Genomic DNA, 11,797 nt, shown 5'->3' with positions numbered 1-11,797 from the left:
AATTGTTGGACCCAACTGTATCGATCCATTCATCTGGCAAACCTAATTACCCTTGGGAGCAGCAACAACTGTGTGAGCTTTGCGTAATGAGCTGCATATGATGTATCGATCCCAAACACCTGTTAAAATGTTGACCATCTAGTTTCTTGGAAACCAGGGCAAACGTTTTCAAATGAAAAGCAGATGCACAATGACCTTTTCATGTTTATTCGCTGCCATACACGTGCCAAGGCCGTGACCCTGTGATGTTCCAAATGTGCGGAACCAAAAAAGTCAGGTGTGCGGTGTTTTGGTCACTCGGGTGCTGGCTGATCATCTTCCTCCCCCACCAAGTACTTAATCCTTCTTTACATTGGGCTTAAGGGTGCGTCAATGTGTTTTTGACAGCGACACAATGCAAGTCATGATAATTGCTGACACGCTGAGCGCTAATAGCTTGCTTGGTCATGTGGTGGGCCCAGTTTGACCAGTCCTTTACTCAAATATTCTGCTCAGTCTCGAGCAGGGCTGGACAAACAACAAAGTAAGCAATTTCATTATTGACAGGCCTGTAAGGGCAGTTGCATTCATTTTGTTGTTTCCCCCTTCATGAAATTGGTGGGTTAGAAGGGAAAAATACACGGCACATTTTTTAATTCATTGTGCTTTACTAAATAGTTGGCTAATTGATTTTCATAAGTTATATAATCAAATAAAATAAGACTAAGTAGGAGAGAAAACGGATGGATGGTTTTAGCATGAACAGTTTTGATCCAATAATGAGTTAATTCATATGAATTTAATTTTACATCTTTTAAATAAAGAAAAAAAACCAAATAATTTTAGGTAGCCATAAGAAATAAATAAAACATTGTATGGAAAAAGAGAAAAAAAGCATGTAAAAATGTACATTTTAAAATCCAAAAACAGATTAAAAAAAACCTACAAAGTTTTAAACGATTACAGAGAGCCATAATAATTAAATACAAAATTAGGAAATTAAAACTGAAAATGGGAAATAATGAGCGGCCCGGTAGTCCAGGGGTTAGCACGTCGGCTTCACAGTGCAGAGGTACCGGGTTCGATTCCAGCTCCGGCCTCCCTGTGTGGAGTTTGCATGTTCTCCCCGGGCCTGCGTGGGTTTTCTCCGGGTGCTCCGGTTTCCTCCTACATTCCAAAAACATGCATGGCAGGCTGATTGGATGCTCTAAATTGTCCCTTGGTGTGAGTGTGGGCGTGGATGGTTGTTCGTCTCTGTGTGCCCTGCGATTGGCTGGCAACTGATTCAGGGTGTCCCCCGCCTATTGCCCGGAGACGGCTGGGATAGGCTCCAGCACCCCCCGCGACCCTGGTGAGGATCAAGCGGTTCGGAAAATGGATGGATGGATATATTAATCATATCATTTTTTTAATTTTTATGTCGATTCCCCGATAAAACTGTTGATTTATTTTCCTCTGGAGATAAATAGTTTCCAGAAAGACTGCATATTGTTGTGCAAATGGAAACTCCTCAGAGATTTGACTTTTTCCCCCTCGGTGGATCAAGTATCAAGTACAAGTTTATTGTTATAGATTGCCTAATAGTAACCCTTCAGTGGCAGTGCCCTATCTTTGAACGGACAAGGTGGTAAAAGCGAATACGCCTTTTGATAACCTTTTGACTCCCCCATCATGAATATGTCATTAATCGCCTTAGATAACACAATAATAAAAATACCAGTCAAATATGAGTCAACTCAGTTGCATTTTTTTTCGTTCCCCCATGCCTGAAAACAAACAACAAGAGCCTGCCCTACCAAAAGTGAAGTTACAGCCTCCTGGAAAGTTAGGGAGAAAAAAAACAACTAAATTATTCAGGCGTGTCTTATTTCAATAGAAAAAAAGGAGAGGAAGAATAAACTCGGTTATTCACTCCAGGAGTCGAGCAGCGTCAAGACAGCATCACATGACTCGAGAGAGGGTCACGTGACAGCGGTCAAGAAGGGGCGGAGTCAGGCAAGGTGGGTGGAGAAGACTTAAATCCGAGCTGGACGTAAACACAGCGGCAGTTGCAGCCGCAGCACCGTCGTCAGAGAGCCGCTCACAGCACAGTGACGTTTGGGAGAAAACAACGCCAAAACACGAACAGCTTTCGGCTGCTTTTTCCACGTCGCTCGCCGCTTATTTGAAGCATTTCTCTCCGACTTCAGCTACAGTGATAGCTAAGTTTGGGGAGGCGGAAAAGAAGAGCAAGAGACGCCGCCTGCATTTTTTTGTCGCCCCTTCTTGGTGGTCTTATTGTTGCCGAGCTCAGTAACACCAGGAAAAAAAAAGGTTTCTGAGTTTTCCTTCTCAACCGATTTTTAAACATGGAAAATTCCCGAGCCAATAAGACATGCTGTGGTAGGTGTTAAACGACTCTATTGTTGTTGTTGTATTACCCCCCTGGACCTCTTTTATTTTTATTTTTTGCGATGAATTCCACGCTTGTAATATTTTCCCTCCCCCTTGCAGAATCCATTCAAGATTTCTTCACTTCATCAAAATTCCTAATCTATTTGGGACATGCACTGTCCACTTGGGTGAGCAAATCCATTTTATTGCATTATTGTTTGGAATGTTGGCTTCTTGTTTGAGTGGTCCTTACGTCTGCCTCACAGATAATAGGTTGCGGGATTAAATTCTCGACCCCGATATTACACAAACGGAAACAAAAATCTCAATGAAAAATAATGTGAGCGGGAGGAGTTTTTAGTCCCAGAGATTACTGAGCAACCAATCCATTGTCTCTTACCAAAAATCAATATTTATATATTCCGGGCTCATCCTTTTTTTTTTTTTTAAATCACAGCTCCTTCTCAGGTCATGATTGATGCGAATACATACGTCTTAAAAATGCTTAAATGACTTTTAAACAATATTATTATAATATACCATTAATATAATAACGACCGTCATTTATGTGAAGATACTATCATGTTAAGGATTTGTCACAGTAATTAGAATTTTTTGAATTGGATTGAATACAAAAAAAACCTGTCTATAAATCTCTGCCGGTCTGCTTGAAAATTAGCATGTTATTACATTGTAAAAGCAGAAAATTAGCATATGTTATTACATTGTAAGTGTCCAGAAGCACGCGTCTCTTTTAAAATTCATGACGGCTCACTCCGACAACATTTTCAGAAAACAGGATGCTCACAAAAGTTTGACGTAGTCGTTTCATCTCACACTCGATGGCCACTCCAGAGATTCAGCTATTTGTATCCTAGCCTTCAAAAGTCACTTTTCCACCACATCGGCTTCCTTTAAAGCAAGCTTTGGTTTCAACTTGCAGGGTGACCGAATGTGGAACTTCGCCGTGGCCGTGTTCCTGGTGGAGCTGTACGGCAACAGCTTGCTGCTCACGGCCGTGTACGGGCTGGTGATGGCCGGCTCCGTGCTGCTGCTCGGTGCCATCATTGGCGACTGGGTGGACAGGAATCCCCGACTCAAAGGCGAGGAACATTTTTGGAATGGATCGTAATGTGTATAAGCAACGGCTCACGAAATCCGCGCTTTTCCTGTCAGTTCGGTGTATGTTTGTTAACTGGCGGGAAAATCAGTTACGTCTTGTACAGTCCGGATAACACTCCAAGGGGCAGTCTGACATTTGCCACATCCCTGTGACAGTCTGATGTTAAAGGGTGAGATTCTGGCTGCACGAGAGGAGAAATGACAAGCTGCGGCATGCTTTTCATTTATTCTCACAAAAAAAGGTTATCTTTATCCGGCACATAGCACAGCTTGTCTTGAATCCGTGCCGGCTACAATGAAACCATTAAAACATAAAACAATAACTCGATGATTTCCTGACCTATATCTCCTCTATTTGTACACCAGTCCACGGCGAGGGCTGTCTGTTTTGATTCGAAAACAACCACATCAAACACATTTGGGAGCGACAAAAGGCAACAGGGTGGATCAGGGTGCAGGAAAGCCATCGAAAAGAGCACCAGAATGAACTTGGCCAGACGGACAATCTGTTGTATTTGGTCACGTCCGTCCCTAATGTCCTTTTTTTTTTTTTTTTTTGCGCCATCACAGTGGCCCAGACGTCTTTGATCGTGCAGAACAGTTGCGTCATGACGTGCGGGATTATCCTCATGGTGGTATTCCAATTCAAAGAGCAGCTCACGGAGGTCTACAACGGATGGCTGCTGGTAAGACGCTCAAATTCTGGGTTACGTGATCTCTCTGGGAGCTTTTCTTTGACCTTTCACCTCAAGTACAACAACCTGACCCACCGACCGCTGCTCACTAACTGATATGGACTTCCACGTCTGTATTATTTTTGACCCCTTGAAAAGTTGCCAGCGGAATCGACCATGAAACATTTGACTGTAACCAGATTTACTCGTCCATGCAAATGTGGTTACTGACTGAATACAATCCGAATTCTCAATCATTGTAACTGTACAACCACTTTTTTTTTTTTTTTTTTTTTTTTTTTTGAATGACAGGCCTCATCATGAGCAAAGCAACAAAGGCAGAAACCAAACAACAGCCTAGCTAGTGCCGGAGGCTTGTTTACACTTGTTTAACGACTCTTGGGGGGGGGGGTCTGACTGAAGGGCTGCGCAAGTCAACGAGTTCTTCCAAGGCGGGTCATATGACACACGGGAAAATGTGACCAGGCCTGTTGATGCATTTTTGTTGTTACTATTCTGACCAGACAGCAGCAACAGCTGTGTTGGGCGGTAGCCGACACAAGATCAACAAATCCAGCGCACGCCGTACACCTCCAAATCTTCCACGTGTTCAAATATTAATTGCTGCCAACTAAGTAAGCACTTTTTGGGCATTAATTTAGTGGACTTTATTTCCCCGTGAACAAACTTGATACATTTAAATGTGCATAGCGTTACAATTTACAATTGAATGCATTCTAGCTCAGTCTGTACTTGAAAACAACCGGCGCTGTATACAAACTGCTGGGCATGGAGCAAAAAGAATCCATACAACAACCAATAAACCGACAGTAAATTAATAACAAAGACAGTAGAAAGCACAAAAACAGTCCCGCTAAAAATCGAGGCTCATGCGGAGTCAGCTGGGCAGCGAGGGGGCTTGCCGAACGTTCAGCGGGAGGTTATTCCAAAGCGAGGAACCAACAATGGAAAAGGCTCGGTCCCCTCGGAGCCCCCGCTTCGTCCTCGGTACTTCTAATAGTGTCTGGTTCGCAGACCTGAGACACCGGGCAAGTGCGCAGGGGCGGAGGAGCTCAGAGAGTTATGGTGGGGTGAGGCCATTTCAAGATTTGAAAACAAATGGGATCTTAAAAAGAACTCTTAAATGTATCGGGAGCCAGTGAATGGATGCCAGAGTAGAAGTTAAGTGCTCCCTCTTACGAGTAGCAGTCAAGAGGCAAGCAGCGGCATTCTGGACCAACTGGAGACAAAATGAAAACCTTATCTTAAGGCCCCACTGTAAAAAAAAAAAAAAAAATCACTTTTTTTTTATTTTTATCATCCACATGTGGCAGTGTTCTTGAAAACTCTCTTCTCTGTGCTCTGCCAAACTTGGAAGACATTGACTTGACTTGACGGGGACTCTTCCCACTCGTGCAATATGATAAGACGAACTTCATTCTTGATTTTCCAGACCGTCTGCTACATTCTGGTGATCAGCATTGCCAACGTGGCCAACCTGGCCAGCACGGCGATGTCCATCACCATCCAGAGGGACTGGGTGGTGGTGGTGGCAGGCCAGGACAGCAGCAAGTTGGCAGGTCGGTGTTTGCGCCCGTAAATGTGGACTTCACGCGATCCTTTATCACATCCGCGTTGGACTTTGACCCTCCGTTTGGACTCGTTCTCCCGTTTCACATTTGATATGGGGACTCGTAACCCGCGTTTGTCATCAAACCGCATCATCTCGAAACCAGCTTTGGCTGCCGCTGCTCGACCCGTATTGTTTTGTGTTTTTTTGTTATTGTAAAGTGTCCTTGGGTGTCTTGAAAGGCGCTTATAAATAAAATCTATTATTATTATTATTATTATTATTACAATAAACCTTTCACCCCAATGCGCCAGATATGAACGCGACGGTGCGGATTATCGATCAGCTGACCAACATCCTGGCCCCCATGCTCGTGGGCCAGATCATGGCCTTCGGCTCGCACTTCATCGGCTGCGGCTTCATCTCGGGTTGGAACCTGTTGTCCATGTTACTGGAGTACATGCTGCTGTGGAAGGTCTACCAGAAGACGCCGGCTCTGGCGGTCAAAGCCGGGCAGAAGGAGCAGCACGAGCAGGAGCTCAAACAACTCAGCCCTGCGAAAGGTATCTAACGAACAACGGTTTGGACAGCGACAGTTGAACGGTCGTGTGCGGCATGGCATCTTCCCTCATAAGCACCTGTTCAGTCTCCATTGGTTTGAATAGTTTGTCTATAATGTGCCCTTCTCTTACCGAAAGTCACTTTAGATGAACTGAAGGCTAACTAGAAATGAGGTGGTAGAGGCTCCAGCCCGCCTGCGACTAAGCGTGCGCGAAGCCAAAACTGGCGACAACCCGAGACATGAAGCGGCGTCCCCCTTTGAAATGGCAGAACCACGCACGACATGTCCCTTCCGCATGCCCCGGAGTTAGTCTGCAACCCAGATATCACATCGGCCTCGGTCTTCAGTAAGACACCTTCAACAGGGTGTCATGTGACTACCGGTATTTTTTCCGGGGAATGTCATCTGACCGGAGTCAGCAAAACAGTGGCTAGCGGCCAGCGCTCATGCTAACGCAACAATGGGCTACGCGAGAGGCTCATCTCGGTCTGCAACACGGGAGCTTTTCGGTGACTTCGACACCGAACGCGCCTTGAAAGACACCGGGGTCCACTTGAATTGAGGTCCACTTGCGGTCGCATTCGCCCGCGGTAATCCGCGGTTCTGTTTTGCAGAATCCGAGACAGGCCAAAGTCCAGAGGAGTCCTCTCAACCCCTCATGAACGCAATCGTACCGGCGGTCAAGACCGAGCCCCCCAAAGAGAGAGGGTGCTGCTACCAGGCGACCGAACCCCTGCGCACCCTCAAGGCCGGCTGGAAGGCGTACTACAACCAGAGCATCTTCTTCGCCGGCATGTCCCTGGCCTTCCTCTACATGACCGTGCTGGGATTCGACTGCATCACGACCGGCTACGCCTACACGCAGGGCCTCAACGGCTCCATCCTCAGCCTCCTGATGGGCGCCTCGGCCGTGTCGGGCATCTGCGGAACGGTCACCTTCACGTGGGTCCGAAAGAAGTGCGGCCTGATCCGGACCGGCTTCATCTCCGGCGTGGCGCAGCTCTCTTGCCTCATGCTGTGCGTCTTCTCCGTCTTCGCTCCCGGGAGCCCCTTGGATCTCAGCGTTTCACCCTTCCAGGACCTCTACCCCCACCTGGTTGGGGAGAAGGCGCTACCTGAGGCCGAGCACCTGATGAGCATCCTTTCCGGCGGGAACGTGACCGCCACCAGCGCACCGGCTGAAGATCTCCCCGGCCCGACGTCCTACATGTCTGTTAGCTTGCTGTTTGCTGGCGTCATTGCTGCGAGAGTCGGTGAGTCGCAGTGGTTCATCTCATTTAGACTGTATCGAGGTTGTTGTTTTTTTTTTTTTTTAACCTAACTGGGGAAAACTGATTCGATCCACTTTTCCTGCCATCCAGGCTTGTGGTCCTTTGACCTGACGGTGACTCAGCTGATCCAGGAGAACGTGATCGAGTCGGAGCGAGGCGTGATCAACGGCGTCCAGAACTCCATGAATTACCTCTTGGACCTGCTGCACTTCATCATGGTGATCCTGGCGCCCAATCCGGAGGCCTTCGGCTTGCTGGTCATTATCTCGGTGTCGTTCGTGGCGGCGGGCCACGTTATGTACTTTTACTTCGCCTTCAAGAGTCTCGGCCATCGTCTGTTCCTCTGCTGCTCGCCGGAGCAAAAGGTCGAGGCGGAGGGCAGCCCCTCGCCTCCCAATGTGGTCTAAACTGCCTTTCGCACAGGCCATCCCTGGCATGTCCATCCAGCTTGGTATCCATACACAGCAAGTGTCTCATACAGCCTACTTCAGCGTTACTAACGTCTTCAAATGTAGCCAGTCGAGTGCGAAAGCTTGCGATGGAAGCATTTTGCAATGTGTACCAATCCAAAGTTGAAGTTCAGGCAAAGCAGAGGTTTCTCTTTATCCCTCCTGTTATAGTCGTGTCTTGGATAAACCCAAAATGGGTCAATGGGACTCGCTGCATATTTGAGAAAAAAAAAAGATGGGGGGGGGGGGGGGGGGGCGTGGTTTGCATGGGTCAATGTGACCTTCAAAATTGCACGACGGTCGAGTTAGTGTAAGATAAAAAAAGGCCTTTAATGGACTAGAAACAGTGGGAAAAGACTTATGGCTCAACTTGACCCATAAAAACCAAACAAAACAGATTTGTACATTGGCTCATGAAAGTACTTTTGTGGATGGACTTATTTTGTTTTACTGTAAGAGTAATTATTGATTTTTTTTTTTTTTTTAATGGATACGGAAATTCAAATCAAATTTGGCTTCGGACATTTAAAAAAAAAAAGCTTTAACACTACTGTTTTTTTTTACGATTAAACAAAGTAGGTTGCATTGGCCCAAGAACAAAACCTAACAGGAGGGTTAACACGTTCAACATTGCAGTGATGTCATTGGTGCTTCAAGTGTCTTCGTTGTCGTCCTGTGTTAGCAGACACAGGTTGGGATATGTATATATTTTTTTATTACTTTAACCAAACAGCAGCAACACCTGGATCTCAAGTCTTTTTTTTAAAACGTGATTAAAGCGTTATGCAGAGGACGGTATTTATTCAGGAAAATGTGTCAGCAATATTATACTTAGCCGGGGAGAAATAAAAACCTATCCAGCTGCGTCAATAGCTCTCAGTTACCAAAGTCCAGGTTCATACGTGTGGTGTGAAAGGAAGAAGCGAGGGAAGCATTCCGAATAGCCACTTTTGCACCAGGTGACAAGAAAACAAAAATAGTGGATATTTTTACAAAGGCTACTGGAATTGTCGTTTCTGTTTACTTGTTCTTCGAATCCACCTCAATCTGTGATATGTTGCAGTTCTTCTCGGTGGACTTTTCTTTTCTCACTGGCCCATCCGTGATTGTTGTTATGCCAGCACTTTACATTACTGACCTCAGTCATTACACCTAATGTCTGATCGGACATTTGTTTGTTTTTTTGCACAAGTCCACGGGTTTGCGGTGTGGCTGGAAAAAAGTGCAGAACTATGTTCGGTAACGGTCCCTGTGAGGTAGGAGGTCTGAATGTAGGCCATGTTTGGCTTGGCTCTCCCCAAATGTGGCTTCAAGGATGCAGGAGCTGCAGTTTTTAGAACGGGCGGGTACCTCAAAACACATCTGTGCCGTTTTACGGATAGTCATTTAACAGCTTGATTGGGGAAATGGCAACAGCATCTCAGCAAGGCAAAAAAAACCACTTTGTGACCGAGTCCATCGTATGTCCTCGACAGCTACTCAACACCAGGTGGTTGGCCACCCATGGTTTCTTTGAGGCAGGGAGCCACACCAGATGCAGTAGAACGCGAGGCCAATTCTTTTGTCGGGAGTGTTCAAGTTGTGCAACCAAAGGCAAACTCGCCTTAAGGATGCAGCTCTGTTTTTCCAGTTCCTTACCAGACTCTGATTGCTAAGCTCTTCACGATCATTACGAAAGGCCATCAACATCTTTTCTGTGTCGATAACGCTTAACGTCAATCGGAATCCATATATCCAGTAGGGAAAAAAATGAAATGTTTTTATAATCCCTGTGTTGTCAAATTGTTTATTTTGATCTCACTTATATGCATGAATCTGACACTGTATACGTAGTGTGTGTTTCATCGAATCGAATTGTGCGTTGTTTTTTTTTTTTTTCACTCCATGAATTGAGGAAACCGTTTGTAATGGAAGAGGCATCTAAAATAAAGGACCTTCAGTTCTATCGGGTGTGTTGAGTATTCTTGGCTGCACAGTCTGGTTTGCACATTCCTCCCGCCACAGAATCCCTTTTGTTCAAAGTTTTCCTGGCGAAAAGACTTACGAGTGGCTTAAGAGTTTCTGTCTGGGAGGGGAAACATGGATTTTTGATGTCACTGGTAATAGGGTGGTTCACATGACTGCATTTCATGCAGCTAAAAAGTTGGAATCAAAAAATCAGCCCTGGATAGCATTTAGCATGAAAGTGGTTGCATGTGTCGATCATAACAGGACACATAAAAAAGTCTCAAGAGTATGAGAGTTAGATTGGGACTAGTAGATGTTATTAGACGAAACTACTTGAAGCACGGGTAATGAAAATGCCCCAGTCAGCAGCTTCGCCAATTGATGCGGAATTTGGTGGACATGTTCGTTGTGACGGAGCGCAGCAAAATGCTTTCGGACCAATGCCTGACTTTAAACAGGAAGTTGGCCATTTTGGTTCAAAGTCAGAATCAAGAGAGCGCGATTTTTTTCCTGCTTTTCAATGGCATCTTTTTTTCCCCCAATTTATTTCTTCATATTTACTTCACAGACCGCATAACAAGAGACACCGTACTGCTCCTTCCTGAACCGTTTTTCAACCTTCTGATACGTAATGACTACAGTAAACCTGAGAAACATGACCTCATAAAGGTTTAGTTTGTCATTTAATGTAACAATTGACTATCTTCTTCAATCGTAAAGTGAGCATCTAGAGCATCAAGATAAGCGTTATAATTCTTCAGTCATTCGCCACGTCGCACTGCGTACGATGACTAACATCGGCAATTGAAGAAAAAGTGCTGGCCTCCTATTCGCGGACCTTTTGATGTGTTCAAAAACGGTTTCTACGTTGCCACAGGTGACATTGAAATGATGTCACGGCTATTGGCATCTTGAAATTTGAAAACATTTATCAAATATATTTAATCATTAACCACACGAGTGAGTATGTGGGTAATGCACTTTTGAACGTAAACTGGCCTATGATTGAAGTCAAAGTTAAAAAAGGACGTCGTGTCCTGGCGTTAAAATCCTCAAGATGATTTTAATGACTTTGGACTTTTCGCCAAAATTCAATTCAATTCACTGCCTGGCTTATTGCTCCTGCGCTGTCCCTACCCACTCAAACCTCATCCTGCATTTCCAATAAAAATCCGTTTGGATAAAAACTGCAAACGTAAAAAAGTTCATTTCCCCGCCCGCCCGCAAAACTCTCCCGTTACACCCGTACACAGCATAAAAAGGCACAAAAAAAAGATCTCTCTGCATGACCAAGCAGCTTGGAACAAAGATGAAGATTTCGGCAGCAAAGTATTTGTCTTCCGTTAACAAATCCCAAAGTCCTGAGTCTGCAGTTTCATAAGATCACGTTTTGGAGCAAGAGTTAGATAAGACTTCACTTTCATCAGCAGTTTTCATTTCCCTCCTTGTCGGGTGCTTGTGGCTAGCAAGAAGACCAAAAAGATCCTCCGCATAATCTAAAAGATTACTAACAATGTCAAGATTTTGTATGCTTCAGTGTCAAGCGGCGAAAGTGGGTCAAGTTGTAGCTCCTGACGGCACACAGCTGTTAATTGACTGTGAACTTGCTCTCCGGGACCCTTCACCCCCCCCCCCCCCCCCACACTTTTCTTTCAATCCACGATGGACTTTGTATGCCTGTACTGTAGACTCATTCACCTTTGGGCCTGACTGAGCAAGGTTTTATTTGGTGCGGTCTAATCAGCCCCAGTATCGGTTCCGGGAAGACTTGTGATGTCACAATCAAGTTTTACTGTCTTTTTGGAAGCCGCCTTCACTGCAACGAAACGCGCCGAGTTCATCCAAACATG

At 45.3% G+C, this 11,797-nt stretch overlaps 1 protein-coding gene across 1 annotated transcript; it reads left to right on the top strand.

Annotated features, from left to right (window-relative positions):
* The first annotated feature begins 2,010 nt into the window (after nt 1–2,010).
* Nucleotides 2,011–9,945, top strand: slc40a1 (solute carrier family 40 member 1). Its single transcript, XM_086123581.1, has 8 exons — nt 2,011–2,361; nt 2,473–2,540; nt 3,296–3,455; nt 4,045–4,160; nt 5,602–5,728; nt 6,033–6,281; nt 6,895–7,533; nt 7,642–9,945. The coding sequence occupies exons 1-8, from the start codon at nt 2,328–2,330 to the stop codon at nt 7,956–7,958; spliced, it is 1,710 nt and encodes a 569-aa protein (XP_085979707.1). The 5' UTR covers nt 2,011–2,327; the 3' UTR covers nt 7,959–9,945.
* The last annotated feature ends 1,852 nt before the right edge of the window (nt 9,946–11,797 follow it).

This window comes from Hippocampus guttulatus, chromosome 11, assembly GCF_054856545.1.
Source record: "Hippocampus guttulatus isolate MCC_2025c chromosome 11, RoL_Hgut_1.0, whole genome shotgun sequence".
Lineage (NCBI taxonomy): Eukaryota > Metazoa > Chordata > Actinopteri > Syngnathiformes > Syngnathidae > Hippocampus > Hippocampus guttulatus.
This window is presented reverse-complemented; position numbering and strand designations above follow the sequence as displayed.